The 25,872-nt window shown below is 44.3% G+C and overlaps 1 protein-coding gene across 1 annotated transcript in view; it reads right to left on the bottom strand.

Moving 5' to 3' along the window:
* PTPRS (protein tyrosine phosphatase receptor type S) overlaps positions 1-25,872 on the bottom strand; it is a 256,467-nt gene that overhangs the window by 127,357 nt on the left and 103,238 nt on the right. Inside the window, 1 exon segment of the mRNA XM_083365216.1 lies at positions 23,992-24,102. Within this exon segment, the coding sequence (XP_083221342.1) occupies positions 23,992-24,102 (111 nt within the window).

Below are 25,872 nucleotides of genomic sequence, written 5' to 3'. Positions count from 1 at the left end.
CTGTTCTAGGCTCACCTGATCATCATTCATGACCTGCCTTAACCAGCTTCCAGCAAGTCAAATCAACGAGGAAAGCTGGATCTCCTTAACAATCCAGCTTAACGTTAAATGATTCACTTAGTAACTCCATGGATTTGCTTAGCGATCGTGGGGGGAAAAAAGCTCCTAGCATCAGGCCTGACTCCCTGATTAACCGTCTTGCTTAGCAACGAAAATCCTGGCCATGGTTGTGGTCATAAGCCGAGGACTACCGGCCATCTCTCTCAGAGCCACAAGGCTGCCCTTGTGACCAGATGCAAAAAGGGACACAAAAGGGCTGAAATCCTTTACAGCTTGTCCTCGTTTAGTGACCACCATTGGCACCAGCAACTCAGTCACTAAACAAGACGGCGACTGCGCTTGTGATCTGACTGCAGCTCTCCTTTGCTTTACAGACCCCTGCAATTTTTCGCTAAACAAGACAGCGGATAACCAGGATGACTTGTAATTATGACCAAAGTTAGGCGCTCCTAAGAGACTAGCGGGCTGAAAAACGCTCGCCGGTGGCAAAAATCAAGGTGAGCAGGTGAGGGTAACGGGCCTCGCCCCCTACAGGTACCCCAAATTTAGTCCCCCCCCCAAAAAAAAAATTATGGAAGAGAATGCATAAAGAAGGGCAGGGCTTTCTTCCCCCTGCCCAATAAAGGAGGAGAAGCTTCAACAAGAAGGCCGCGTAGGGGAAAGGAAAGAAAAAGCAAAAAGATAAAAAGATGAGAAACTCTAATCAAATTTTTGTGGTTTTGGGGTATATACACCCTAACGAAGCTTCTTGGAAAAATCTGACATGATTCCATTGATAGATGCAGCTTTCGGAGGTCATGCAAAAGGAGAAGCACAAGAGGAGAGAAAAAGGAAGAAGAGGGAGAGGGAGAGAGAGAGAGAGAGAGAGAGAGAGAGAGAGAGAGAGAGAGAGAGAGAGAGAGAGAGAGAGAGAGAGAGAGAGAAAGAGAGAGAAGAGAGAAGGAGGTGTAGAACAGTGGAAGTTATTCAATGGGCTGCTAGCAAACGCCCATTGGGTTCAGGGAAAAACGGGGTGGGGAGTTAGAGAGAGACAGAGAGGTTTGGGGTACAGGGAGAACCCGCTTTTAAAATGCTGCATACTCTGTTTCTAGCTGATGTGATCCAATGTGCTGATCTAACATTGGCACATCACAGCCCTGCCAGAATTGTAATCATAATCATAACAATAATCATAACAATAAAAGAGAATTCGTAAGAATCAAAAAAAAAGGGGGGGGGAAGGAAACGGAAACAGACACAGGGCGGAGGGGGGGGAAACGAGAAATCACACAAAATGAGCACAGCGGGTGTTGCATGCAGATGCACCTCGACGGAAGGATGAACGGGATGGGAGACAGAAAGCACTGTTTCATGTGGATCCGTTTTTTGCGCGCGCGCGCACGCACAGACACACACACACACACACAACTGCACGCCAAAAAAATAGATGGGACTAATGCTGTTCGCTAACTCTGCAATTGCAAAAGTAGGCTCAGGAGCAGGTTCCAACATTTTAGAGGGACCAGCCGTGTTTCTATTTATTTATCTTCTTTCTTTCCAACTGTCTGACTCCTTCTGGGTTAGAGTCCCTCATCCGGCCCTGAAATAAGCCTTGGTTTGATCTTAGCCAAATACTGGATCTCTTCGGGTTCTAAAAAGAATGGGGCGGTGCTGTCTGCAAAGCACGTTTCACTCTAACCAGGGTTTAATCAAAGGTAACGATGGTGTTTGCATGATCGGTGAAGGAAGAAAGGGACGCGAGAGCTGAGCGGGTGGCCTGCGTCGTACCGGGATGGCTGGGTTGCCACAAACATTTTGGCAACTAAACTCGGTGGTGGAAGGACCGATTTCTATTGATTTGGTCTTCCTTCTTGTGCAAAGCGAGCTGGGAACGGCCCTGAGTGACAGGAGGAAAGCAAAGCAACATTAGATCAGAGTTGGCTGAACTCTGGTTAGACAAGAAGCGTGGGGGCCTTGGTGATGTTCTCTGAGCTCGCTGGCTTTCTTGCAGACCTTTCATGACCAAACCAGGTAACACCATCAGTGCAGGAAGGGAGTGCTGTTTATGTGCTCTCTTTGTATACTAGATAAGAGGTGTTTGAGCCCCAGTCGAAAAAGTAATTAAGTGCCTGGGGCACACACACACACACACACACCCTCCTCCTCGTTCAGGTGAAGATTAAGGAATGGAGGGGCTTGCAAAGGTGCTTTCATTACACACCTGTTGCAGTCAAAGTAGTCCTGATCTATACGGTACTATGTGGTTCCTAGTCTGGTCTACCTTGTAAGGGCTGTTGTTGCGGGCAGCGATGAACGAGGGGTCTTCATCCCTCACTAAAACCAAGGCATTTTCTCTGTGTGCTAAAGTCACGGCTTTCCACTCTGGGAGATGAAATGGAGAATCACACCAACGTTTGGAAACCTTTCTTAGCTGTTTGACTTCTTTCTTATCTGAATTTAACTCCAGGAAGGAGAGAGAAAGAGAAAGAGAAAGAGGGAAGGAAGGAAGGAAGGAAGGAAGGAAGGAAGGAAGGAAGGAAGGAAGGAAGGAAGGAAGGAAGATAATTGATGGGGAAGGAAGGAAGGACAGGAGGAAAGGAATGGCGGAAGGAAGGAAGGAAGGAAGGAAGGAAGGAAGGAAGGAAGATAATTGATGGGGAAGGAAGGAAGGACAGGAGGAAAGGAATGGCGGAAGGAAGGAAGGAAGGAAGGAAGGAAGGAAGGAAGGAAGGAAGGAAGGAAGGAAGGAAGGAAGACATGGTACAAAACACAGCCACAAGTAAACAGTGCCACCCATACGATAAATGAAATGGAGAGAGCGATAGGACGGACATTGGTGCAAGTCTTGCTGAGGGACGTTGAGTTTGAAAAAGGCATGTAAGGAAAGAGAGCGAACGCAAGAGAGGGGGCAAAGCATAGGGAAGAGAAGAGAAGGGGAAAGAGAAATATCCAAGCAAAGAGGTAAGATTCACTCTGCAAAAGGCATCCAAACGGCAAAGCAAGGCAGGTGAAAATGCAAACACCTGAGTATTTGTTAAAACAGAAGAAAACAACCAAATCAAAACGAATATTGTAAATGAGGAAGGAAGGAAAGAGAAGAGGAAACAGGGTGGAAGGAAGGAAGGAAGGAAGGAAGGAAGGAAGGAAGAAGGGAAAACGAAAAAGGTGGAAGTATGCTGGGAAGAAAGGAAGGAGGGAGGAAGAAAAAAGAAAGGAAAGGAGAAGAAAGAAGAAAAGAAAGGAAGGGGAAGGTACAAAGGAAGGAGAAGAAAGGAAGGAAAGAGGGAGGGAGGGAGGGAAGGAAGGGAAAGGAAGAAGGGAAGAGGAGAGAGGAAGGGAAGAAAAGGAGGAAGGAAGGGTGGGAGTTCAAATCAGGGTTAAAAGAAAAAAGAAATTGGCAAACCATGGTTCAAACTGGCTGTGAATCGAAGTCTGAAGGGGGGGGTCCAATCATCCTTGCCAGGTGGGGGGGGTGAGGAAGGGAGGGGGCTGCATTCGCCACAAGGGAGGGAGAAAATGGCCACTTTTGGGGGGGGGGAAACAATCCAAAGTTTCCCCTTTGTGAGCGAAAGCCTTAACGCAAAAGCTGGAGGATGGCAGTTTGCGCTAAACATTGGCCACGAAGGAGACATCCAAGGAGGCGGCCTCAGACTGAATAAAGCTGATTTATTTTGGGGTTTGCTTTGAAAAGAAGCAGCTTTCCTTCCCCGATGCTCAAATCCCATCCTCTCCCTTTGTGCCTGTCCCATTTCAACTTTTCTGAATTTTAAAGTTGTCTTTCTCATACGGTCATTTACAGCAAAGGGGGGGGGTTGTCCTTCAAGCTTGGCAACTTTGGACTTCGACTCCCAGAATTCCCCCAGCCAGCAAAAGCTGGCTGAGGAATTCTGGGAGTTGGAAGTCCACAAGTCTTAAGTGTGCCAAGCTTGAGGACCCCTGATTTACAGGTAGTTCTCAAATTAGGGCCATTGGGCTTAGTGACCCGTTCCAAATTATGACGGGTGCTTGGGGAAAAAAAAAAAGATTTACAATAGCCCGGGATCACGGGATCGCCATTTATGATTTCCCCAGGGGTTTCCCACAAGCAAGTCAATAGGAGAAGCCAGATTTCCTTCATGACTGGGGATTGGCTGAAGAACCAAAGCTAAAAGCTCGTAATATCTGGCATGACTCACTTAACGACTGCACGGCTTAGGGACAGCCATTCAGGTTGTAAGTCGAGAACTACCTGTCTCCCAACTTCCTCTTAATCTTGGATTCCTCTAACGTGCTTCACTCATTCCCACTTTAATCCATTTTCCGTCTTTCTACAAATAGACCGAGGCATAGAACTTGTTACTAAGCTATTTCCCCCGCCTGTTAAACCAAGGTTTAAACTAACCAGGCTTGACATGATATGTCAATGCAGTGGTTAAGTCTATCACCGGTTCGGCTTTCTCATTTAAGGCAGAACTTTATCCCGTGAAGGGAAAAGGGATGCTCATTAATCCTTATTCCTGGCAACATTTAGCGGAACGCCGTGTTTGATATGTCAAAATTGCGTTGATCAATCCCCATTTAGCGACCATTTAAATGGACGGAACGAGGGCTGCCCAGTGAGTTTTAGACACAGTGCAGAGTTAATATAGGTAGTCCTCGACTTACAACAGTTCAAACTTACGGAACTGAAAAAAGTGACTTAGGACCGTTTTTCACACTTACGACCGTTGTAGCATTCCCGTGGTCACGTGATGAAAATTCAGACCCTTGGCAACTGCCATGTACTTAGGGACAGTTGCAGTGTCCCGGGTGTGTGTGTGTGTGTGTGTGTTTCATGTGATCCCCTTTGGCGAACTTCTTACAAAGTCAATGGGGAAGCCGGACTCATTTAACAACTGTGTTACTAACTTAAGAACTGCAGTGATTCACTTAACAGCAGTGGCAAGACAGATCGTGAAATGGTGCAAAACTCACTTAACAAATGTCTCACTTATCACACTTGGCCAATAAAGAATCCTTTCCTTTTCTGTTCTATTCTATTCTATTTTCTGTTCTATTCTATTCTGTATTATTTATTCCATATTGTATTGTATTGTATTGTATTGTATTGTATTGTATTGTATTGTATTCTATTCTATGTTATTTATTCCATATTCTATTCAATTCTATATTATTTATTCTCTATTCTATTCTATTCCATTCCATTCTATCCTATTCCATTCCATTCCATTCCATATTCTATTCTATTCTATTCTATTCTATTCTATTCTATTCATTATTCCATATTCTATTCTATTCTATTCTATTCTATTCATTATTCCATATTCTATTCTATTCTATTCATTATTCCATATTCTATTCTATTCTATTCATTATTCCATATTCTATTCTATTCTATTCTATTCTATTCTATTCTATTCTATTCTATTCTATTCTATTCTATTCTATTCTATTCATTATTCCATATTCTATTCTATTCTATTCTATTCTATTCTATTCTATTCTATTCTATTCTATTCTATTCTATTCTATTCTATTCTATTCTATTCTATTCTATTCTAAAGACCACTCCTCAAAAAAGAGGGAAAATCTGGACGGATCCTAAATTTGATTTACTCTTAGGTTACTACCTGTGGTCAGTCCTGCAGCTCCATTTGAGCATCAGTTTTAGAGGAGAGAAGGGGACAAGAACATGCCAATCCAAGATTTACAACTACAGGGCGTCCTGGACTTAGGACCATATAATGGAGCCTGCCCATCATGGTTGTAAGTTGAGATGACTGTAAAACAGATCGGTCACGCAAAGGATCCAGTTGGATGACCTTTTGAGTGGCGGTCATTGAACGAATGCTTGCAGTTGTCAAGTGGACCCATCGTTTGTTAAAACTGGAAGGAAGTATTTGGTTTTCGGCAAAGCTGCCGTAAAACACAGTCACATGACCGTGGGACATGCCAAATGGCAATGAATGCATCCAGGTTGCCAACCAACTGAAGTTCAGTCACAAGGCCACATTGGAACTACGAATTCAGGTGGTGTTCAAACTTGGAACAGTCAGTAAGAGACCAAGTCATAAGTCGAGGACTATCTAGAACAGGGGTCCCCAACCCCCAGTCCATGGACTGGCACAGGGCTATGGCATGCCAGAAACCAGTTCATGCAAACAAGCAAAACCCCATCCATGGGTTGCAAGCAGCACCCAAAACCTCTCTCCATGAAACCGGTCCCTGGTGCCCAAAAGGTTGGGTACCTCTAATCTAAAAAACACGGATTGCCAGGAATAAGGAGATGGAGGAAAGGAAAGACACACGTCTCTTGTAAAGGAGAATATGGGTAGCTCAGGATTGACACGAGGGGTCCTTGCTGCTCTCTCTGAGCTTGGCGGTTTCCTTGCAGACGTTTCATGACCCAACTAGGTAACATCATCAGTGCTAGAAGGGAGTCAGCGGGGTTGGCTCTCAAACCTTTCTAGCACTGATGAAGTCAGGTCAGGAGAAGTCTGCAAGGAAACAGCCGAGATCAGAGACCCGCCAAGGACCCCACAGGTCTCTCGCAAACCTAACACTTCCTCCTTAGGTCCTTTGGTGGATCTGGGGTTCCACCTAGCTCAGGGGTAGGCAACCTTGTCTCTTTTAGGACTCGTGGACTTCAACTCCCAGAATTGCTGAGCCAGCATGGCTGGCTCAGGAATTCTGGGAGTTGAAGTCCACGAGTCCTAAAAGAGACAAGGTTGCCTACCGCTGACCTAGCCTGTTTCCATCAAGGAGAACCCTTCCCGGCTTGAGATCCTCAAAACGAGCTGTCCTACATTTGACAGGACTTCTACTGGAGGAGCGTTAAAGAGATCAAGCGGTCACAGGAAGCAGGGCGGGATGCAAGCTTGCATTCACAAACCTGGTTCTAGAAGAACAGAAGCGTCAGCATCCAGCCACCTCTTGTCCTTACACTGGAACCTCAAGATGGATCTGGAAAGCAAATTCTGAGGACCACGAGCTTCCACGACCCCCACCCTCCCACCAGATACAGGTAGTCCTCGACTTACAACCGCCCGTTTAGTGACCGTTCCAAGTTACAGCGGCACTGGAAAAGAAAAAAGACTTAGGACCAGTTTTTCACACTGACGACTCTTGCAGCATCCCCCGCGGTCACATGATCAAAATTGGGATGCTTGCAATTTCCACTGTGTGTATGTGTGTGAGAGAGATGTGATCCGCATTTGCGACCTTCTGACCCGCAAGGTCAATGGCGAAGCCTGTTACTAACTCAACAACTGCAGTGCTTCGCTTAACAACCGCGTCAAGAAAGGTCGCAAAATAGAGCAAAGCCGACTTAACAAAGGTCTCGCTTAGCAAGGGAAATGTGGGGCCTCGGCTGTGGTCGTAAGTCAAGGACTACCTGTATGTAGAATTGGCAGCTGGTTGGAGAGGGGAGGATAAGATTGCTGCGGGAGGCAGAGGTGAGTAAACTTACTTAAAAGTTATGAAAACTTTTCGATCCCTTCAGACCCCGAACCACGTTTCAAAAGAAGCCCTGGTTAAAAAGCGGGAAGGACGGTGAGGGCAGGCGAGGGAAAAGAAACAGGGTGAAGGTGAAATGAGCGCGAGAACAGAAACGTGAGGTTAATCTCGCTCAATCCAACAAGCAAAGAAGGGGAACAGAGTTATCGGCTTGTCTTTTGTCGGTGCGTGTGTTTGAGTGTGTGCTTTTTTTTTAAAAAAAAAACAAAACAAAAACAAAGAAACAAAATAATCAAAATTAAACCATGAATGGGGGGTTGGGGAAAGAAAAGAAGGAGGTGATCGGTTGAAAAGCATCCAAGGAAACCAAAACATTTTGACACCCAGCAAGCTGCTCCTTTGAATGAGGTGAGAAGTTCTTTTGGCATTTTGGTGAGAAGACAGGAAAGGAAGAGAGGGTCCAAAATAAAACGTACAGCCTCAACATAATTCCGAGGGTGGTTAAGATTACACCTGTCCTCGTGTGCGTTAGGCAGGTTGCGCGCATCATTTTGTGGGCGCAATTCAACTGGTTTTTTTTTTTAAAGCTAGTTATGACCGAATTCCTGCTTTTTTTCCCCCCTCCCCTTAATTCGTCCAAACGAACAACAACAACAAAAAAATATATCCTCCGGCTCCTTGCTCTATTCTCAGAACCGTTCTTTGCCGTCGTTTGAGGATGTATGAATTTGTTTTCCCAAACGGGTCGATTCCAACTTCAACCTTCACAGAAGTGTGAAGTTTTTGGGTGCGTCTGCCTGTGCACCGTGTGTGTGTGTGTGTGTGTGTGTGTGTGTGTGTTTCATTTAAAGTCTAAATGTTAAAGGCTTATTTTGCAAGATGGATGGCAAAAAAAACACACCAACGCCCAGTTTTATTTGGAGCTGCACCACCCAGGCCAGGATGTGTTGATGGTGGCAACCTGCTTTGCAAAGAAAGGCAACCAGGTGTAATCTCAAAATCTTTCCCCTCACCAAAAAGAACAATTGAAAAAAACAACAACACAGAAAGAGCGATGCAAAAGAGGCGTTAAGACATAAGCAGGCACAGGTGTTTGCGGGGTTTTTTTTTATATATATAAAAAAAATCACAATAGCACAGTGTTCCTGCAGATTGCCCTTAAAGGAATTTGGCCTGAGAATTCCCTAAAAGCGTGTGAGAAATCCTTCTGCAGAAACAGAGTGTTAATTTCACGTGATCCCCTCCCCCCCCTTTTTTTTTAAACAGGGGAAATTGGACAGCAGAGGATTTATTTAAAACCAACAGAGGGGTGTCCGCTTACCCCGAAACTATTTTTTTCCTCCTCCTCCTCCTCCTCTCTTTCTCTTTTTCAGCGCAAGTGTGTAGAAGAAGTTAGAAAGGAATTAGCAAAGGCTTTCCCTAGATCAGGGACTACAAATTGGGCAACTTTTTAAGAGTTGCGGACTTCAACTCCCAGATTTCCCCAGTCAGCATGCCTGGCTGGGGAATTCTGGGAGTTGAAGTCCACAAGTGTTAACAGAATAACCAAATGGCAGAGCGGAAAGGGACCTCGGAGATCTTCTAGTCCAACCCCCTGCTCAGGCAGGAGACCCTATACCAGGGGTAGGCAACCTCGGCTCTTTTATGACTCATGGACTTCAACTCCCAGAGTTCCTGAGTCAGCTATGCTGACTCAGGAATTCTGGGAGTTGAAGTCCATGAGTCATAAAAGAGCCGAGGTTGCCTACCCCTGCCCTATACCATTTCAGACAAATGGTTTCCAGTCTCTTCTTAAAAACCTCCAGTGTCGGAGCATCCACAACTTCTGGAGGCAGGGGGTTCCACTGGTTAATTGTTCTGGCTGTCAGGAAATTTCTCCTTAGTTCCAGGCTGCTTCTCTCCTTGATCGGTGTCCGTCCGTTGCTTCTTGTCCTGCCTTTGGGTGCTTTGGAGAACAGGTTGCCAACTTAAAAGTTGCCAACTTTGGAAAGCCCTGCCTAAAATTGTTTGATTCTCTGCAGCAATACAGAGGGGAATCTGAAAGGAGTGGTCTCCCGTTATCCGGCCACTTATGAAATTCTAGCTACCTCCCTCAGCATCAGCGTTTCGATGAGACAGGGAAGAAAAAAAAATCCTCAAGGTTTTCTCAGGTTTTGGAACGGCAAAATGGCCAGTAGGTAAATAAGTGTTTTTGGTTTTTTGTTTTAAAAAACAATATATTAAAAAAAACTCGATCCAATAAAGAAAACAGAAGGAATACTAGGGTGGAAATGGATTTCATTTAGAGCAGGGCGAATCAAATGTGGCAACTTTAAGATGGGTGAACTTCCAACTCCCAGAACTCCACCCTTCTTAAAGTCTTAAAAGCCACGGAAACTCTGGTCCCAGTTGTGCTTGAGGGCTAAGGTTCCCCTGCACACGCGTGCTCGTCGTTTCTGACTCTAGGGGCTGGTACTCATCTCCGTTTCAAATCCGAAGAGCCAGCGCTTGCCCGAGTACGTCTCCGTGGTCATGTGGCCGGCATGACTGGACGCCAAAGGCGCACGGAACGCTGTTACCTTCCCACCGTAGTGGTCCCTATTTTTCTACTTGCATTTTTACGTGCTTTCGAACTGCTAGGTTGGCAGAAGCTGGGACCAGTAACAGGCGCTCACTCTGCTACGCGGCACTCGGGATTCGACCCGCCAAACTGCCGACCTTCTGATCGACAAGCTCAGTGTCCTAACCCACTGAGCCACTGCGTCCCTTGCTTGAAGGCTACTTTTAGGCAATTCAAGTTATTTACACCACATCATTGCAATGCACACAACATCATTAGGTGCCATCAAGGTGTCTTCTGCACGCTGATGTCCTGTTGCAGCAGATGAAGGGGTGAACTGATTTGCCTTTAAAGGACACATTGGATTTCTGTAGAAATCTGCGAATGGCAATATAGTTCAGACTCAGCGTTTATCCTGATTTTTTTTTAAATATTGGAAATACTGGGCTGGGTTCATTCATAACCCCAGGACTGAATACTGTTTGTTTGGTTTAGTAGGGCCTTGTGGTTGACTCAACAAACCAAGATGAAACCAAATCTGCCTATAATTGGATTTTGCCATCCAGAAAAACAGCAGTATGCAGGCGGATTTGCCCAATTCCTGTTTTAGGCTGGTTAGTTATCCTAGTCTTCAATTCTGTTTTCTTTAAATGAACTTCTCTATAAGCAAAAAATGGAATGAAATGACTTAGAAAAAGTCTAGCTTTTCCAGGTAGGAAAGGATTTGGGGTTGGGCTAGACCAGGGGTAGGCTACCTCGGCTCTTTTATGACTCATGGACTTCAACTCCCAGAATTCCTGAGTCAAAATAGCTGACTCAAGAATTCTGGGAGTGAAGTCCATGAGTCATAAAAGAGCCGAGGTTGCCTACCCCTGGGCTAGACCCAAACGGCCTCATCTATGGCTTACTTAACATTACAATCAAAATGAGAATCCTTGCTTATTAGAAATCCAACTGAATAGCATGATTAACTATGATCTGTTCCAAAAAATTCTAGGTTTCTTCAAAACAGCGATGGCCTCCTAAAAAAATGGGGCTGTTCTTTGCTAACTTAGGACATACAGCAACTCACTTATTCAGCAGAACATTAAAATAGCCAATAATCCACATGTTTTCTTCCATTGGGAGTGTTCTACTGCCCTAATGTCATCATCTTAATGGCAGTTCCTCTGCTGGTCTCTTAATAATACTTCCTTTATGCCACAATCCCTCAGAAAGAAGACTATCTTGTATTAAGAGTAATTCTTTGCAATGTTTCCTAAAAGCTCTTGAGGTCTAGGATGATGGTCAAGATTTAGAACAGAGGTGTCCAACCTTGGCAACTTTAAGACTTGTGGACTTCAATTCCCAGAAGTCCCCAGCCAGCATGGCTAGCTGGGGAATTCTGGGAGTTGAAGTCCACTAGTTTTAAAGTTACTAAGGGTTGGACAGCCCTGGTTTACAAGCTTTCTAGTTCTAGGAACCCACTATGAACTTGGTAAATAAAGGGAAGAAGGTGGGAAAGGATGATGTGTGTGTGTGTATTGTTGTTTTTGTTGTGTGTGTGTGTGTGTGTCTGCATGTGTTTTAATGCCTGCATCCAGGCATCTAAGCATGGAATTCTCTGCATTTTCAGAGAAGGACAGATGGTCAGAGAAGAGAAGAAAGAGGAAGAAAGAGAGAGACAAAGAGAAAAAGATAGGGAAAGAAAGAGAGAAAGAAATATAGAGAGGGGGGAAAAATAAAAAAAAATAGTTGCACTGGATTTCTCAGACAAATATCAACGACAACAAAAATCACACAGCTTTAAACTCTGCCTTTTCAGAATTTTAGAAAAAAATTATATTGTTCTTTTTTTTTTGTTTGGTATTTGGTACTAAAAGTTAAAGGAATGGGAGTAACAGCTGAGCATAAAATGGGATGTGCACAGTAGGAAAACATAAGGGGTTGGTTTTGCCCACTTCCTTCCTCTTTCCTTTCCTTCCCTCTTTCTCTCTCTCTCTCTTTCTCATCACCTTATCCATCTCAGAGGCGTCCAATCTTGGCAACTTTAAGACATGTGAACTTCAACTCCCAGAATTCCCAGCCAGCATTCGTGGACATCAATGCCCAGAATGCTCTAGACAGCATTTATGGTCTTCATCTTCCACAATTCCCCAGCCAACATTCATGGATTTCCAATGCCGAATTTGGGGAATTCTGGGCACTGGTCCACACATCTTAAAGAGATGCATAGATTGTGAAACATGAATGTAATGGTCCAGACTGTGGGGGTTGTTAATTTAACGGGGTTTTAGATTTACTCTTGGGGCTTGAATTTAATTTAATTGTTTTATTTGTTTTTAATTTTTTGTATTCATGGTTTTAACTGCCCTGTAAATCGCCCTGAGTCCTACGGGAATAGGGTGGTATACAAATCCAATAAAATAAATAAATAAATAAAATGAAATATTCTGTTAAGAAATGAGGCAGGCTGAGGCACAGTTTAAATCATGCAGGCTGTGCAGTCAAGATGATTATTTTGGAGTCTGGGGTGTATGTTGAAGAAGCCCCCAACCATGCCCAAACTGTAAGAGGAAAATAACCACGCCCCTCCAAATATCTTGCAAAGAAATCACGATATGAGGAAGTGGGGAGGGATTGAATAAAATTGCAAAGCTTCATGGCTTTAATGCACTACAATTTCCTAGACCAAACCTGTTTAGCTTCCTAGCAGACTAAGAACTCCGGCACCTTTAAGGTGTGAAAGCAACGTTTCGACGAAATCCCATCCGTCATCATCAGGCTGGTGGCTTCAGCTTCCTTCTTCTGGGAGAAGCATGTTTCTCCCAGAAGAAGGAAGCTGAAGCCACCAGCCTGATGATGACGGATGGGATTTCGTCGAAACGTTGCTTTCACACTTCAATTCTACGTGGAAAAAACCCGAATAACCAAAGATCTATCTATCTATCTATCTATCTATCTATCTATCTATCTATCTGTCTGTCTGTCTGTGTGTCTGTGTGTGTGTGTGTGTGTGTGTGTGTGTGTGTGTAGATTTGAACCTGGGCTGATTGCACATTAGGCAGTTGTTTTTACCTTTTGAGCCACAGGATCTCTCTCGCTTTGTTAGCTTCTGCAAGGGGAGATATGTGTCAAAAGTTAACTATTTAGATTACCTTGCTAGGCACATATATATATATATGTATATATGTGTGTGTGTGTGTGCGTGTGTGTGGCTTTTTTCTACAAAGTAACTCTAATCGAACAAATAAGGGTTAAGAGAACCAAAGATTTGGTGATTTGGTGAGTTTAGCTGGTTTCACAAAAATTGCTTTCTCTGCCAAAGTAAACATATTCTGTGTATGGTCAGGAGCTAGTTTCTGAGGCACAGACAAAGCCAGTGGAGTCCCTTAACCTGATCTTAAAATCACCTCTTGGCTAAGATCAGTTCATTTATTTGTTTTCATTGATTTTTATTTATATCCTGCCTTTATTATTTTTATAAATTGATTCTTACATTCCCTCTAGGAAAAATCAACGATTGAAGGTGAAAATCAACCATCTCCCTAAAGATCTTTTTACAATTGTGCCTTTTTAACTCTTTCAGACAGGAAAAAAAAACACCCCGGATTTCTCTTCTGCCAGTTTCTTGTTGCAGTTCTTTCCTGTGGACCCACAGTATACAATATGCTCTGAAATGAAACTCTGCAAGTAATTTTCTCGTTAGGATTAAATCCAGGGGCTTCCATAGGGCATGGTCAAAAAAGTCAAAATGGTGGTGCTTCAATGGGGCAATCGAGGCTCTGTTGATTTTTGTGCATTCCACAGCCCGCAAACCCTCTGGATTGAATCAGAATCATAAAGCCCGTAAGATGAATTATTCTACAAATCTCCACACACGATTTAAAAGCGCCTTCAATAGTTTCATCAGACGCAGTTTTATTTTGCACGGAATTTAACTCAAATCCTGACATCTTTTTTTTTTTAATTCAATGATGCCTTTCAAGAAGAGGCGGATAAATTCTGCCCTCTTCACTCAGAAATGGCTCCGCCTCAGCTGTGAATGGAAGGAACGACTTACAGTCAAGTGTCCCTCTGTAAGGGAGATGTGTGATTTCTAAGCAGGATATATTCCAAATAAATAAGTAAATATCGGCCGAAACTATATTAGCCAAACCATGGTTTATTAAAAGGCAGCTAACCAAACCATGGGTTTATGTGACGTATATTGCCAGTCTCCAGCATTCACTTCGTTTCCAGCAAAAAAAAAAAAAGGTCATTGGAGAAAACTGATTTACTTAAAGACTGCATTGTTTATTTTAAAAATGCTAAAAAATCAGGTCTGGTTGTGTGATGTCTCAACTTACAACCACAACATCCTACAACTGTAAATCCAGGCTTAATTCCAGTCATAAGTCAAAGACTCCCTATATTTATTGCGTTCATTTCTCCTTAAGAGTCTCTTAGGTGAGGATGGGCCTAAATCAGGGGTCTTCAAACTTGGCCCTTTTATGACTTGTGGACTTCAACTCCCAGAATTCCTCAGCCAATGTGCCTGGCGGAGGAATTCTGGGAGTTGAAGTCCACAAGTCATAAAAGGGCCAAGTTTGAAGACCCCTGGCCGAAATGAATAAAATATCCCATGAGCCTTTGCAACAAGAGGGCCCTGGCAAGGCTTCATCCCAGGGGCTAGCTCCTTCTCCCATTGGTCAGGGAGGAGGCGGGAAGCTACAGGCGCACAGCCAATCCGGGCCTGAAAATGCTGCCATTGCCTTGGCTAACCATAGAGCTTTGTTGGAGAGACAGGTTCGAAGTCCCTGACGTTCTTTGTATTCGCCTCTTTTTCGTGGAGGACTAGATAGGCAAAGAACCCAAAATGGATGGATGGGAGTAAACATTGCAATGCTGGACAGATTCGGTCTGGGATTGAATGTGGACACACACAAACCCTGGGCACTAATCAGCTGGGCAAATGGCCCCCTTATTTGTGTTCCTAAAACACACATCCCACCTTTCACTCAGTTAAGGGAACAAAGGGGCCAAAGCCACCCACCCCATCTCCTACGCCAGGGGTCTTCAAACTTGGCCCTTTTATGACTTGTGGACTTCAACTCCCAAAATTCCTCAGCCAATGTGCCTGGCGGAGGAATTCTGGGAGTTGAAGTCCACAAGTCATAAAAGGGCCAAGTTTGAAGACCCCTGTCCTACGCGTTGGATTCAGAAAATGTTCACAACTGTGTGATGTTTGTTATTTTTGGGTTGCAGGTAATTTCAATTATCAAAGAAATGGAAAATGGGGTAGAATCGGGGGTGAGTGGGTGGGGGGGGGTACCAGGGAAGCAGGAACACTGGCTGTGTTTTTTTTTTGCACAATGCATTTGGAATAAATCGCAGCAGAGCCGAACCAACTTAACATAAATAAATAAATAAACAACCAAAAAGCAATGAATCCAAATAAAGAGAGAGAGAGAGACAGAGAGAGAGAGAAAACAAAACTCCAAAGCAAATAAATAAATAAACAAATAAACAAATCGAGAACCAGGAAGGGATAGCTCGGAGGGAGGGGGTGGAAGTCCACTGAACAAAAAAGAAAACGCAAAATATTTTTTTTTCCAAAAAAAATAAAAATAAAAAATGGATATAGATATATATCGATATATATACACACGCGCACGCGCACACAGATTGTTTGGAAAAACTGAAACCAAATTGACACTCTCCTCCAAGGAAAATTATTATTTTTTTAACAACAACAATAATAATAATCATGAAGCCGTAAAAGTAAAAAAAAAAAAAAGTAAAATCAATAAAATAAAGGACCGGCATGCAAAGATCATTGTTAACATTCTCCTATATGTCATGCATCAGGCCCAAACGTCCGTATATAGGACAAAAAAGTGCACATACAATGCAGCGACGTTACCACGGATGCAGAGAGAGGCCCACAATGCAATGCAACTCAACTCATCTCCGGCGAGACCCGAGAACGAGCGGATCTTGCCCGCCATCGATTATATATTTTTTTTTATGACATCGACAAGAGAATTTTCTTGCTTTCTTTCTCTTTCTCTCTCTCTTTTCTTAATTTTTTTCTTATTTTTTTAATAGACATATTTGCCATCCATAGTGCTTTTTATTTTTTTTAAATCATCATCACCATAGTCGTTTTTTTTTTTAAAAAAAGGATAGATTATAGATCATAGATAATAGTTATAGATAGATATAGATATATATATACTTCTCTCTTTAAGAAATGTAAAAATGTGGGTAAAGAAAGTAAAAAAAGAAAAAAAACCACACCAACCTTCTCGTAGCTCTGAGGGATGTTAAAGGGGTTTGATGCGGAACACAATGACATGAAGAGAGAAAAAATAGGGAACACAGAGAGAGTAAAAAAAGGCCTTTCAAGGCTGGCAACTGCAAATCGATTTTTTTTTTGCTTTTTTTTCTCTTTCTTTCCGTTTTTAACTTAAAAAAAGTAATAAAAAAACTTTTTTTTTAAAATATAAAATAAAAATCTCCAATGGGTCCCTTTTTCCTTCCGAACCATCGGGGGCCACCACCAAGAAGGCCCAAGCAATCTTGAAGGGTCTCTGGGAAGGGGGGCGCATCATATCAACCAGACGTGCCAGGTTAGAGAAAGTCCCCCCCGCCCCTCTTCCCGAGAATTAGGAAGCCCCTCTGGCACGGCTGGATGGCCCACCCCCTTCTCCCCCACATCACCCCCACCCCACCCCGCCCCACTGCAGCTGAAGGAAAGAAAGATGAACAAGGACAGCGTGGCACCCGGGGAGAAGTTATTCCCATCACCAACTCCATCACCGTGAGGTCCTCGGCGTTGGTTAGATCTCTTCCGCGATCCTCCAAAATATTTAAGGCAGGGACGGTAAGATCCCGAGGACCGTTCGAAGGCATGTCCTCATGGGTTTGGGAGTCACATCCTAGCAACTCAAGATGGGATTGAAGGTTGCAACGGACCCGCCCAATTTGGCCCGAGCTGGCAAAAAAAAAAATTCCCAAATTTTGACGGGATCCTCCCATTCTGAATTTATTCATTTTTTTTTTTTGAGAGAGAGAGGGAGGGAGAATGCGATTTCCCCATATCTTTGGATCAAGATCCGATCTTGCCCAATTAAAGGGGAAGACCCGTGGCGGGAGCCTAACATCCATAAGGACATGCTTCAAACTACGATACTGTTGAATCCTCTTCCCCGCACACACTTAACAGAAAAAGGGGGGTGGGGGAAAGCAGGGGGGTGGGTGGAAAAACCAGACCTCTTTGGCTGTTCGGAGAAAAATCCCACCCACCCCCCCAAAAAAAGAAAACGGGTGCTTTGGGTTCCCCACCAACACACCCTCCCAGCAAACCCCAAAAGTCATTAGAGGAAACAACTGCGTTACAGTTAGAAACAGTCAGGAAAAAAAATAACGTCAAGACTTTTTTTGAGTGCAGTCACAACAAAGAGGGAAAAGCAAGGCATGGAGGACCCCTCCCACACACACCCCAATCCCACCCATCGTTTCTGCCTCCCCCCACCCCAGAAATCGATTCTTTGGGGGGATACCAACCCCAATCAACCAGCAAACTTAATGGAAATGGGTCTCCATTTTGAACTGGGGCAAACGTTTCCACGACACCCGGGGCCTTTTAGAAAAGGGATTCCAATAGAAGCGGCTCTTGTGTAAGTTGTCTACCCCTTTCAGTTAATTTCGGGAGCGTTGAGTTTGTCATTTCCCCCCTGGTTGTAAGCGTTCCAACACAAGTTTGCAATCCTTGCACGCCGCCTTCTCCTTGTACACTTGTCTCCGCTGCGGAATTCAAATTCCGCATGAATCCCGGGATCGCCAGCTTGGTTCTAAGCATTTTGTTAGGTATTTCATTAGGCATTTTGTACCCGATGATTTGAAGGTCTTTTAAAATGTTTCATTACGCTTGTAAGCCGCCCGGAGTTTTTGAAACGAGACGGGCGGCAAATAAATGTAATAAAATAAATAAAAATAAGGCCGAGAGACTGTAACCAGGGGAGAAAAACTTCCCTGCAGATCCCTGCCCCCCAAAACTACCGTCTCATCCTTTATGACAGGGGTCTGCAACCTTGACAACTTTTAAGACTTATGGATTTCAGCTAGGTTGCCTGTGGAATTCTGGGAGCTGAAATCCACAAGTCTTAAAAGTTGTCAAGGTTGCAAACGGCATGAAGCCCCAGTTCCAAACAAACCTAAGTAACAAACATATACCTGCATATTATCATGACAATAAACAGTAACAAATCTACATATATATTTTTTTTGAAATTTGGCACAGAGGTCAAGGGAAGTGTGTGTGTGTATGGGGTGAAATCGCTGGGGAAAAAAACCTTACACTTTCTGGAAAAACCTTTGAAGGCCACAGCCACATCAAGACCGCAACTTTATGGTGGCCAGCCACAAAAAGTATTTTTAAAAAAAAACATTCGTGAGCCTATCAAATAGCTAATCTGTCCTTTCATGGGGGCAAGTAGTAGTTTTTGTGGGGGGGTTTTGAGGGGTAGGGATGAATAGCTATTGAAGCTCTTGAAAACATCAATACTTTAAAAAAAATAATCAAGGAAAGACTTCAGCCAGATATAAAAAAATAGGTTTGTGCAGGGGGAAAATTCACTGATCCAGTTCAGATTGAATGAAAGCTGTCAATTCAAAATGTTGGAAGTTTGTGCTTATATCTCTGGGTAGGCTAGACCAGGGGTAGGCAACCGTGGTTCTTTTATGACTCCTGGACTTCAACTCCCAGAATTCCTGAGCCAGCATGGCTCAACTTGGAAACCTCTCCCTTTCCTCTCAGCGTGGCTGGCTCAGGAATTCTGGGAGTTGAAGTCCACGAGTTATAAAGCGGCCTAGGCCTAGGCTAGGAGTAGGCAAGCTTGGCTCTTTTATGACTTGTGGACTTCAACTCCCAGAATTCCTGAGCCAGCATGGCTCAGCTTGGAAACCTCTCCCTTTCCCCTCAGCGTGGCTGGCTCAGGAATTCTGGGAGTTGAAGTCCACGAGTTATAAAGCGGCCTAGGCCTAGGCCAGGAGTAGGCAAGCTTGGCTCTTTTATGACTCGTGGACTTCAACTCCCAGAATTCCTGAGCCAGCCATGCTGAGGGGAAAGGGAGAGTTTCCGAGCTGAGCCATCCTGGCTCAGGAATTCTGGGAGTTGAAGTCCACGAGTCATAAAAGAGCCAGGGTTGCCTACCCCTGGTCTAGACAAAGGCCAAAAATGAGCACTGCCTCTCTTCTGAATACAGATAGTCCTCTATTTACGACTGTTGGTTTAGTGATGGTCCGAAGTTGCAATGGCCTTGAAAAAAAAGGTCCTCGCACTTACGACCGTCACAACATCTTCACCGTCACTTGATCAAAATTCAGGCGGGTTGGCAACTGGTGTGTATTTATGACAGTAGCAACAAAGGAAAACATTTGCAGCTCAGGGCTGAAATGAGAAGCCCTTGGTGCTCTCTGAGCTTGGTTGTTTCCTTGCAGACGTTTCACGACCCAACTAGGTAACATCATCAGGGCTACAAGGATTTGAAAGCAAACCCCACTCCTTCCTAGCACAGATGATGTTACCTAGTTGGGTCATGAAACGTCTGAAAGGGGGCACCCTGGAGCCCTCACTTAGGACAGTTGCAGCATCCCGGAGTCACGATGTGATTGCCCTTTGCAACTTTCCTAGCTGGCTTCTGACAAGCAAAGTCAACGGAGGAAGTCCGATTTGCTTCCCGACCGTGTGATTCACTTAACGACCAAGCAAACAGGTCATAAAATGGGTGTGACTCGCTTAGCGATGGAAGTTCCGGTCGTAAATCAAGGGCTACCGGTATTCCGAAGAGCCTGCTTAGTTTGCATCGTTGTTCTTTCCTTAACTCATTTCTAGCAATTATCTTGAAAATAATGCTTCCTTGGTGGCAAGAGTTGTGCTGTTCACCTGGATATATTTTTTTTCCTGGGGCTTAACAAGGCACCTTAGAATAGAATAGAAGCTGGAAGGGACCTTGGAGGTCTTCTAGTCCAGCCCCCTGCTCAAGCACCATCTCCGACGAGCGACTGTCTGTAGTCTCTTCTTAAAAATCTCCAAGGGACAGGCGTTTTTATGCTTGCCATAGATTTCCATCGGAGCCAGCCACACATTCTGCTAACAAAATTTCGTGCACATAAGGTGAACGAACAAACTTGCAATTTATTGGGCCATTGGGATACCGAGTATCCCCTGTGGAAGAGACGCCTATCAGAATAACAGAGCTGAAAGGGACCTATGCGGTCTTCTAGTCCAACCCCCTACTCAAGCAGGCGACCCTATGTGATTTTCGGACCCAAAGTTGCCCAATCTCTCTCTTTTTTTAAAAAAGCCTCCAGTGATGGAGCACCTTTAACTTCTGGTGGCAAGCCGTTCCGCTGATTAACTGTTCTCACTGTCAGGAAATTTCTCCTTAGTTCTAGATTGGTACTAATTTGATAAGTTTAACTTTGATAACTCTCAGGAAGAAATAGGAAGGGCGCAGACTGGTTAGCTTGCTTGCAAAGTGAACCTGGCTTCCCCATGGACTTTGCTCGTCAGAAGAGCAGGGGGTTGGACTAGATGACCTCCAAGGTCCCTTCCAACTTTATTATTGTTGTTGTGGTTGTTATTATGTTTGCAAAAGGGGATCACATGACCGCGGGGGACTGCGACCGTCGTAAATATGAGCCAGCTGCAAATGCCCACATCCAAATCCGGACGCTTGGCAACTGTCTCATACTTATGACAGTCGCAAAGTCCCGGGGTCACGTGATCCCCTTTGGTGACCTTCTGATGAGCAAATGGGGGGAAGCCAGATTCACTTTACAACCGTGTTACCAAACTTAAGAACTTCCAGGATTCACTTAACAAAGGTGGCAAAAAAGGTGGTTAAAATAGGGCAAAACTCACTGAACAAGTGTCTCATTTAGTAATGGAGATTTTGGGGCTCAATTGCGGTCGTAAGTCAAGGACTACCTGTCAATTTAAAAAAAACCAATTTCTAGGGTTGTTTTAGCATTCGCACAGAGCAGGCTGTTGTAGTTACTCCAAGTTTCCGTATCCGGGCAAAAGACTTGGCAGAATCCACCATTGCTTCAACATTATTTTATTTATTTATTTTATTTTAATTCCATTTATATCCCGCCCTTCTCCGAAGACTCAGGGCGGCTTACAAGCTTAGCAGTAGCCTTCATTCTATGTATATGCCTGCTTTATTAGGGCTTTCACACACACCCCAAGCGGCATTAATCAATGACTAATCAAGGAGAGAAGCAACCTAGAACTAAGAGGCAATTTCCTGACAATAAATCAATGGAACAACCTGCCTCCAGAAGTTGTGAATGTGCCAACACTTTTAAGGAGAGATTGGAGAACCCTTTGTCTGAAATGGAACAGGGTTGGACTAGAACCGGGCTCTTCAAATTTGGCCCTTTGATGACTTGTGGACTTCAACTCCCAGAATTCCTCAGCCAGCGTGCCTGGCTGAGGAATTCTGGGAGTTGAAGTCCACAAGTCACCAAAGGGCCAAGTTTGAAGACCCCTGAATTAACCAGTGGAACAACCTGCCTCCAGAAGTTGTGGATGCTCCATCACTGGAAGTTTTTTTGTCTGAAATGCTATAGGGCAGGGGTTCTATGCTGGCTGAGGAATTCTGGGAGCTGAAGTCCACAAGTCTTAAAGCTGTCAAGGTGGCAGACCCCTGCTATAAGGTTTCCTGCCTCAGCAGGGGGGCTGGACTAGAAGACCTCCAAGGTCCCTTCCAAGCCTGTTATTCTGTTCTATTAAGCGAGCCGAGAGGGGGTCTGTTGGCTGCAATTGGGGAAGGGGTTAAGAAGAGGGAGTGAGCCCTGTTGGCTAGATCAAATCCTACCCAGCCTCAACAAGGGACAAGGATTCGAATCTGCCTCTCTCCTATACTGCTTATTTTATATTTTAATTAAGACCCTTAGAAGAATGACCCTCATCTTCAAACAATCCCCTACACGTTTCAGTGAGGGACTGAATTCATCCCATTTACAGGGAATCCTCCATTTACGACCGTTCGTTTACCGAACGCTCAGCGTTACGACGGTGCTGAAAAAGTTGACTTGCAACTGGTCCTCGTGCTTAAAACTGGGGAGACCCGATCAAAATCTGGGTAGTTGGTAACTGGCAAGTATTTGTGATCGTTGCAACATCACCTGATCGCCAGTTCCAATAAGCAAAGTCAATGGGGGAAGCTGGATTCTCTTAATAACCCCAGACTCACTTAACAACGGTAGCAAAAAAAAAGAGAGTGTAAATTGCGTCTCTTCGAAAATCTGCTTCTGGGGGTGAGATGCTAATCTAGTCCATACATATAGGCCGTGACTTATGCTCACAATTAAGCCCCAAATTTCTGTCGCTAAGCGAGACAGTGATTAAGTAAGCTTTGCTGTATTCTACAACCTTTCTTGCCCCCGTCGTTCAGCGAATCACTGCAGCTGAGTGAGCCACACAGCTGATACTGGCTGAACCACCATCTTGCTTAGCGACAGAAATTCTATCGTGGGGTTGTGGCAAAAAGGTCGTAAAATTGGGCACTTAATGACTGCTCACTTAGCGACAGACGTCCTTTAATAATAATAAAGTTGGAAGGGACCTGGGAGGTCATCTAGTCCAACCCCCTGCTCAGGCAGGAAACCCTATATACCATTTCAGACAAGCGGCTGTCCAGTCTCTTCTTAAAAACTCCCAGTGTTGGAGCATTCACCGCCTCTGGAGGCAGGTTGTTCCACTGGTTAGTTGTTCTCACTGTCAGGAAGTTTCTCCTTAGTTCTAGGTTGCTTCTCTGGTCCTCGGATTCTAATTATTGTTGTAAGTCAAGGACTACCTAAACAGTATTCCTCGTTCCCCTTGGACCTGGACTAAGCAACGTATCGGGACAGTCCACAATTGCTGATTTTAAACAAAGTTGTGTTCTCCTTCCTCAAAGGATCTCTGGATCACGAACAGAGAATAACAGAGCTGGAAGATACCTCAGAGGTCATCTAGTCCAACCCCCTGTTCGAGCAGGAGTCCCTATGCCATTCCGGACAAGTGGCTGTCCAGCCTCTTTTTGAAAGCCTCCAGTGATGAGCAACCTACACTTCTGGAGGCAAGCGGTTCCGCTGGTTAATTGTTCTCACTGTTTAGGGAATTTATCCTGAATTCCAGGTTGCTTCTCTCCTTGATGAGTTTCCATCCGTTGCTTCTTGTCCTGCCTTCAGGTGCTTTGGAGAATAGCTTGACTCCCTCTGCTTTGGGGCAGCCCCTGAGATACTGGAAGACTTCTATCCTGTCCCCTCTCGTCCTTCTTCTCTCTAGACTAGCCATACCCAAGTCCTGCAACCGTTCTTCGTACGTTTTAGCCTCCAACCCCCTAGTCATCTTTGTTGCTCTTCCCTGCACTCTTTCCAGAGTATCAACATCTTTTTATTATATTGTGGTGACCAGAACTGGATGCAGTACTCCAGCTGTGGACTTACTAAAGCGTTGTAAAGCGGTTCTTCTTCATGTGATCTTGATTTTATCCTTCTGTTAATACAGGCCGGGATTGCATTGGCTTTTTTGGGCTGCTGTTGCAGACGGTTGGCTCATATTTGATAACAATAATAATAATAAAGTTGGAAGGGACCTTTGAGGTCATCTAGTCCAACCCCCCCTGCTCGGGCAGGAAACCCTATACCATTTCAGACAAATGGCTGTCCAGTCTCTTCTTAAAAAAACCTCCAGTGTTGGAGCATTCAAAGCTTCTGGAGGCAGGTTGTTCCACTGGTGAATTGTTCTGTCAGCAAGTTTCTCCGTAGTAAGCGGCTCCAATTAATTAAAGCTTCCTTCCCTTGAGAGATCCCTTCAACCCTACGTCTTCCATCCCGTTTAAAAAAAAAGGCCACACAAGGCTCCCGAAAGAGGTGGACGTGTCTGCGTGCGTGCGTGCGTGTAGGGGCGTTCTACGGAGACCACGTTTGCCACTTTTGTGAGTCACGGCGCTCCCTACCTCTCACGTATAGGTTGGCGGGCGAAGAATAGCGCACGCCGGCGCTGTTGCTGGCCACGCACTCATATTTACCCTGGTCCGTCTCCTCGCTGCTCTCGATCTGCAGGCCACCTGGCAGGGAAAAGACAACAAGGCGAAAAGGAAAGAGGAGATGCCGAGAAATACGTTAATTATCGACCAAGGGCAGAAAAAGGGAGAAACGGCTCGAATGTGCCCAACACACCAATTATCCCCGATAATACTGTATATTTGGAACTGTGGGGTCTGAGCTTGGTTGTTTTCTTGCAGACGTCTCACGACCCAACTAGGTAACATCATCAGTGCTAAAAGGGAGAGGACTTCGCAGTCTATTTATATCCTTGCCCTGTCAGTGTTGGTGGGAGTGTGGTTTTCTCATTGGTAATATAATAATAATAATAATAATAATGATAATGATAATGATAATGATAATAATAATAATAATAATAATAATAATAATAATAATAATAATAATAAAAGTTGGAAGGGACCTTGGAGGTCATCTAGTCCAACCCCCTGCTCAGGCAGGAAGCCCTATACCATTTCAGACAAATGGTTGTCCAGTCTCTTCTTAAAAACGTCCGGTGTTGGAGCATTCACAACTTCTGGAGGCAGGTTGTTCCACTGGTTAGTTGTTCTCACTGCCAGGAAGTTTCTCCTTAATTCCAGGTTGCTTCTCTCCTTGGTTAATTTCCATCCGTTGCTTCTTGTCCTGCCTTCAGGCGCTTTGGAGAATAGCTTGACTGCCTCTTCTTTGGGGCAGCCCCTGAGATATTGGAACACTGCTATCATGTCACCCCTCACCCTTCTCTTATTGTTGTTGTTGTTGTTAGCTGCGAAGTTGTGTCCGACCCATCACGACCCTATGGACAACGTTCCTCCAGGCCTTCCTGTCCTCTACCATCTTGGTAATTTTATGTATGTATGTATGTATGTATGTGTAGGGATGCGGTGGCTCAGTGGGTTAGGACGCTGAGCTTGTCGATCAGAAGGTCGGCAGTTTGGCGGGTCGAATCCCGAGTGCCGTGTAACAGAGTGAGCGCCTGTTACCCGTCCCAGCTCCTGCCAACCTAGCAGTTTGAAAGCACGTAAAAATGCAAGTAGAAAAATAGGGACCACTCCGGTGGGAAGGGAACAGCGTTCCGTGCGCCTTTGGCGTCTAGTCATGCCGGCCACATGACCACGGAGACGTCCTCGGACAAGCGCTGGCTCTTCGGCTTTGAAACGGAGATGAGCACCAGCCCCTAGAGTCAGAAACGACTAGCACGCATGTGAGGGGGAACCTTTACCTGTATGTGTGTTTATGTATATGTATGTGTATGTGTCTGTGTGTGTCTGTGTCTGTGCGCACATGCGCGCGCACTAAGACAGTAGTTACTTGTTTTTAGCTAAGGTTGTTTTTATTGTTTTTGTTGCTTTTAACAACAGCTGTTTTTATTTATCCCAGAGTTCAAGGATTCTTGTATCTCTTAACGTGTGATTCATGGGTTTAAAAAACCATCAGTAATAATTAGTTTTTCTATTTTCATAATCAATATGTTAGTTAATAATATATTTCTTCTCTTCATGGGGTAGTCTTCTTCCTACTAATAACATATTTAATGTTACGCAGCACATATTACGTTCCTTTCTCTCTAGCTCGTTGTTCTAGCCATTGATAAAAATTGTCCCATGTTCTAAAACATACTGAATCTTCTTTCTCTTTTATCTTCAGTGTCAATCTGACCAGTTCTGCACAATCTAAATTTTTTTTTTAATTAATTCTTCCTCCGTTGGTAGATTTTCATTTTTCCAATATTGAGCAAATACTATTCTTGCTGTGGTTAATACATTCAATTAAGTATTCTTTCTCATAGTTTCCTT

Source organism: Vipera ursinii, assembly GCF_947247035.1.
Source record: "Vipera ursinii genome assembly, chromosome: 1".
Lineage (NCBI taxonomy): Eukaryota > Metazoa > Chordata > Lepidosauria > Squamata > Viperidae > Vipera > Vipera ursinii.
This window is presented reverse-complemented; position numbering and strand designations above follow the sequence as displayed.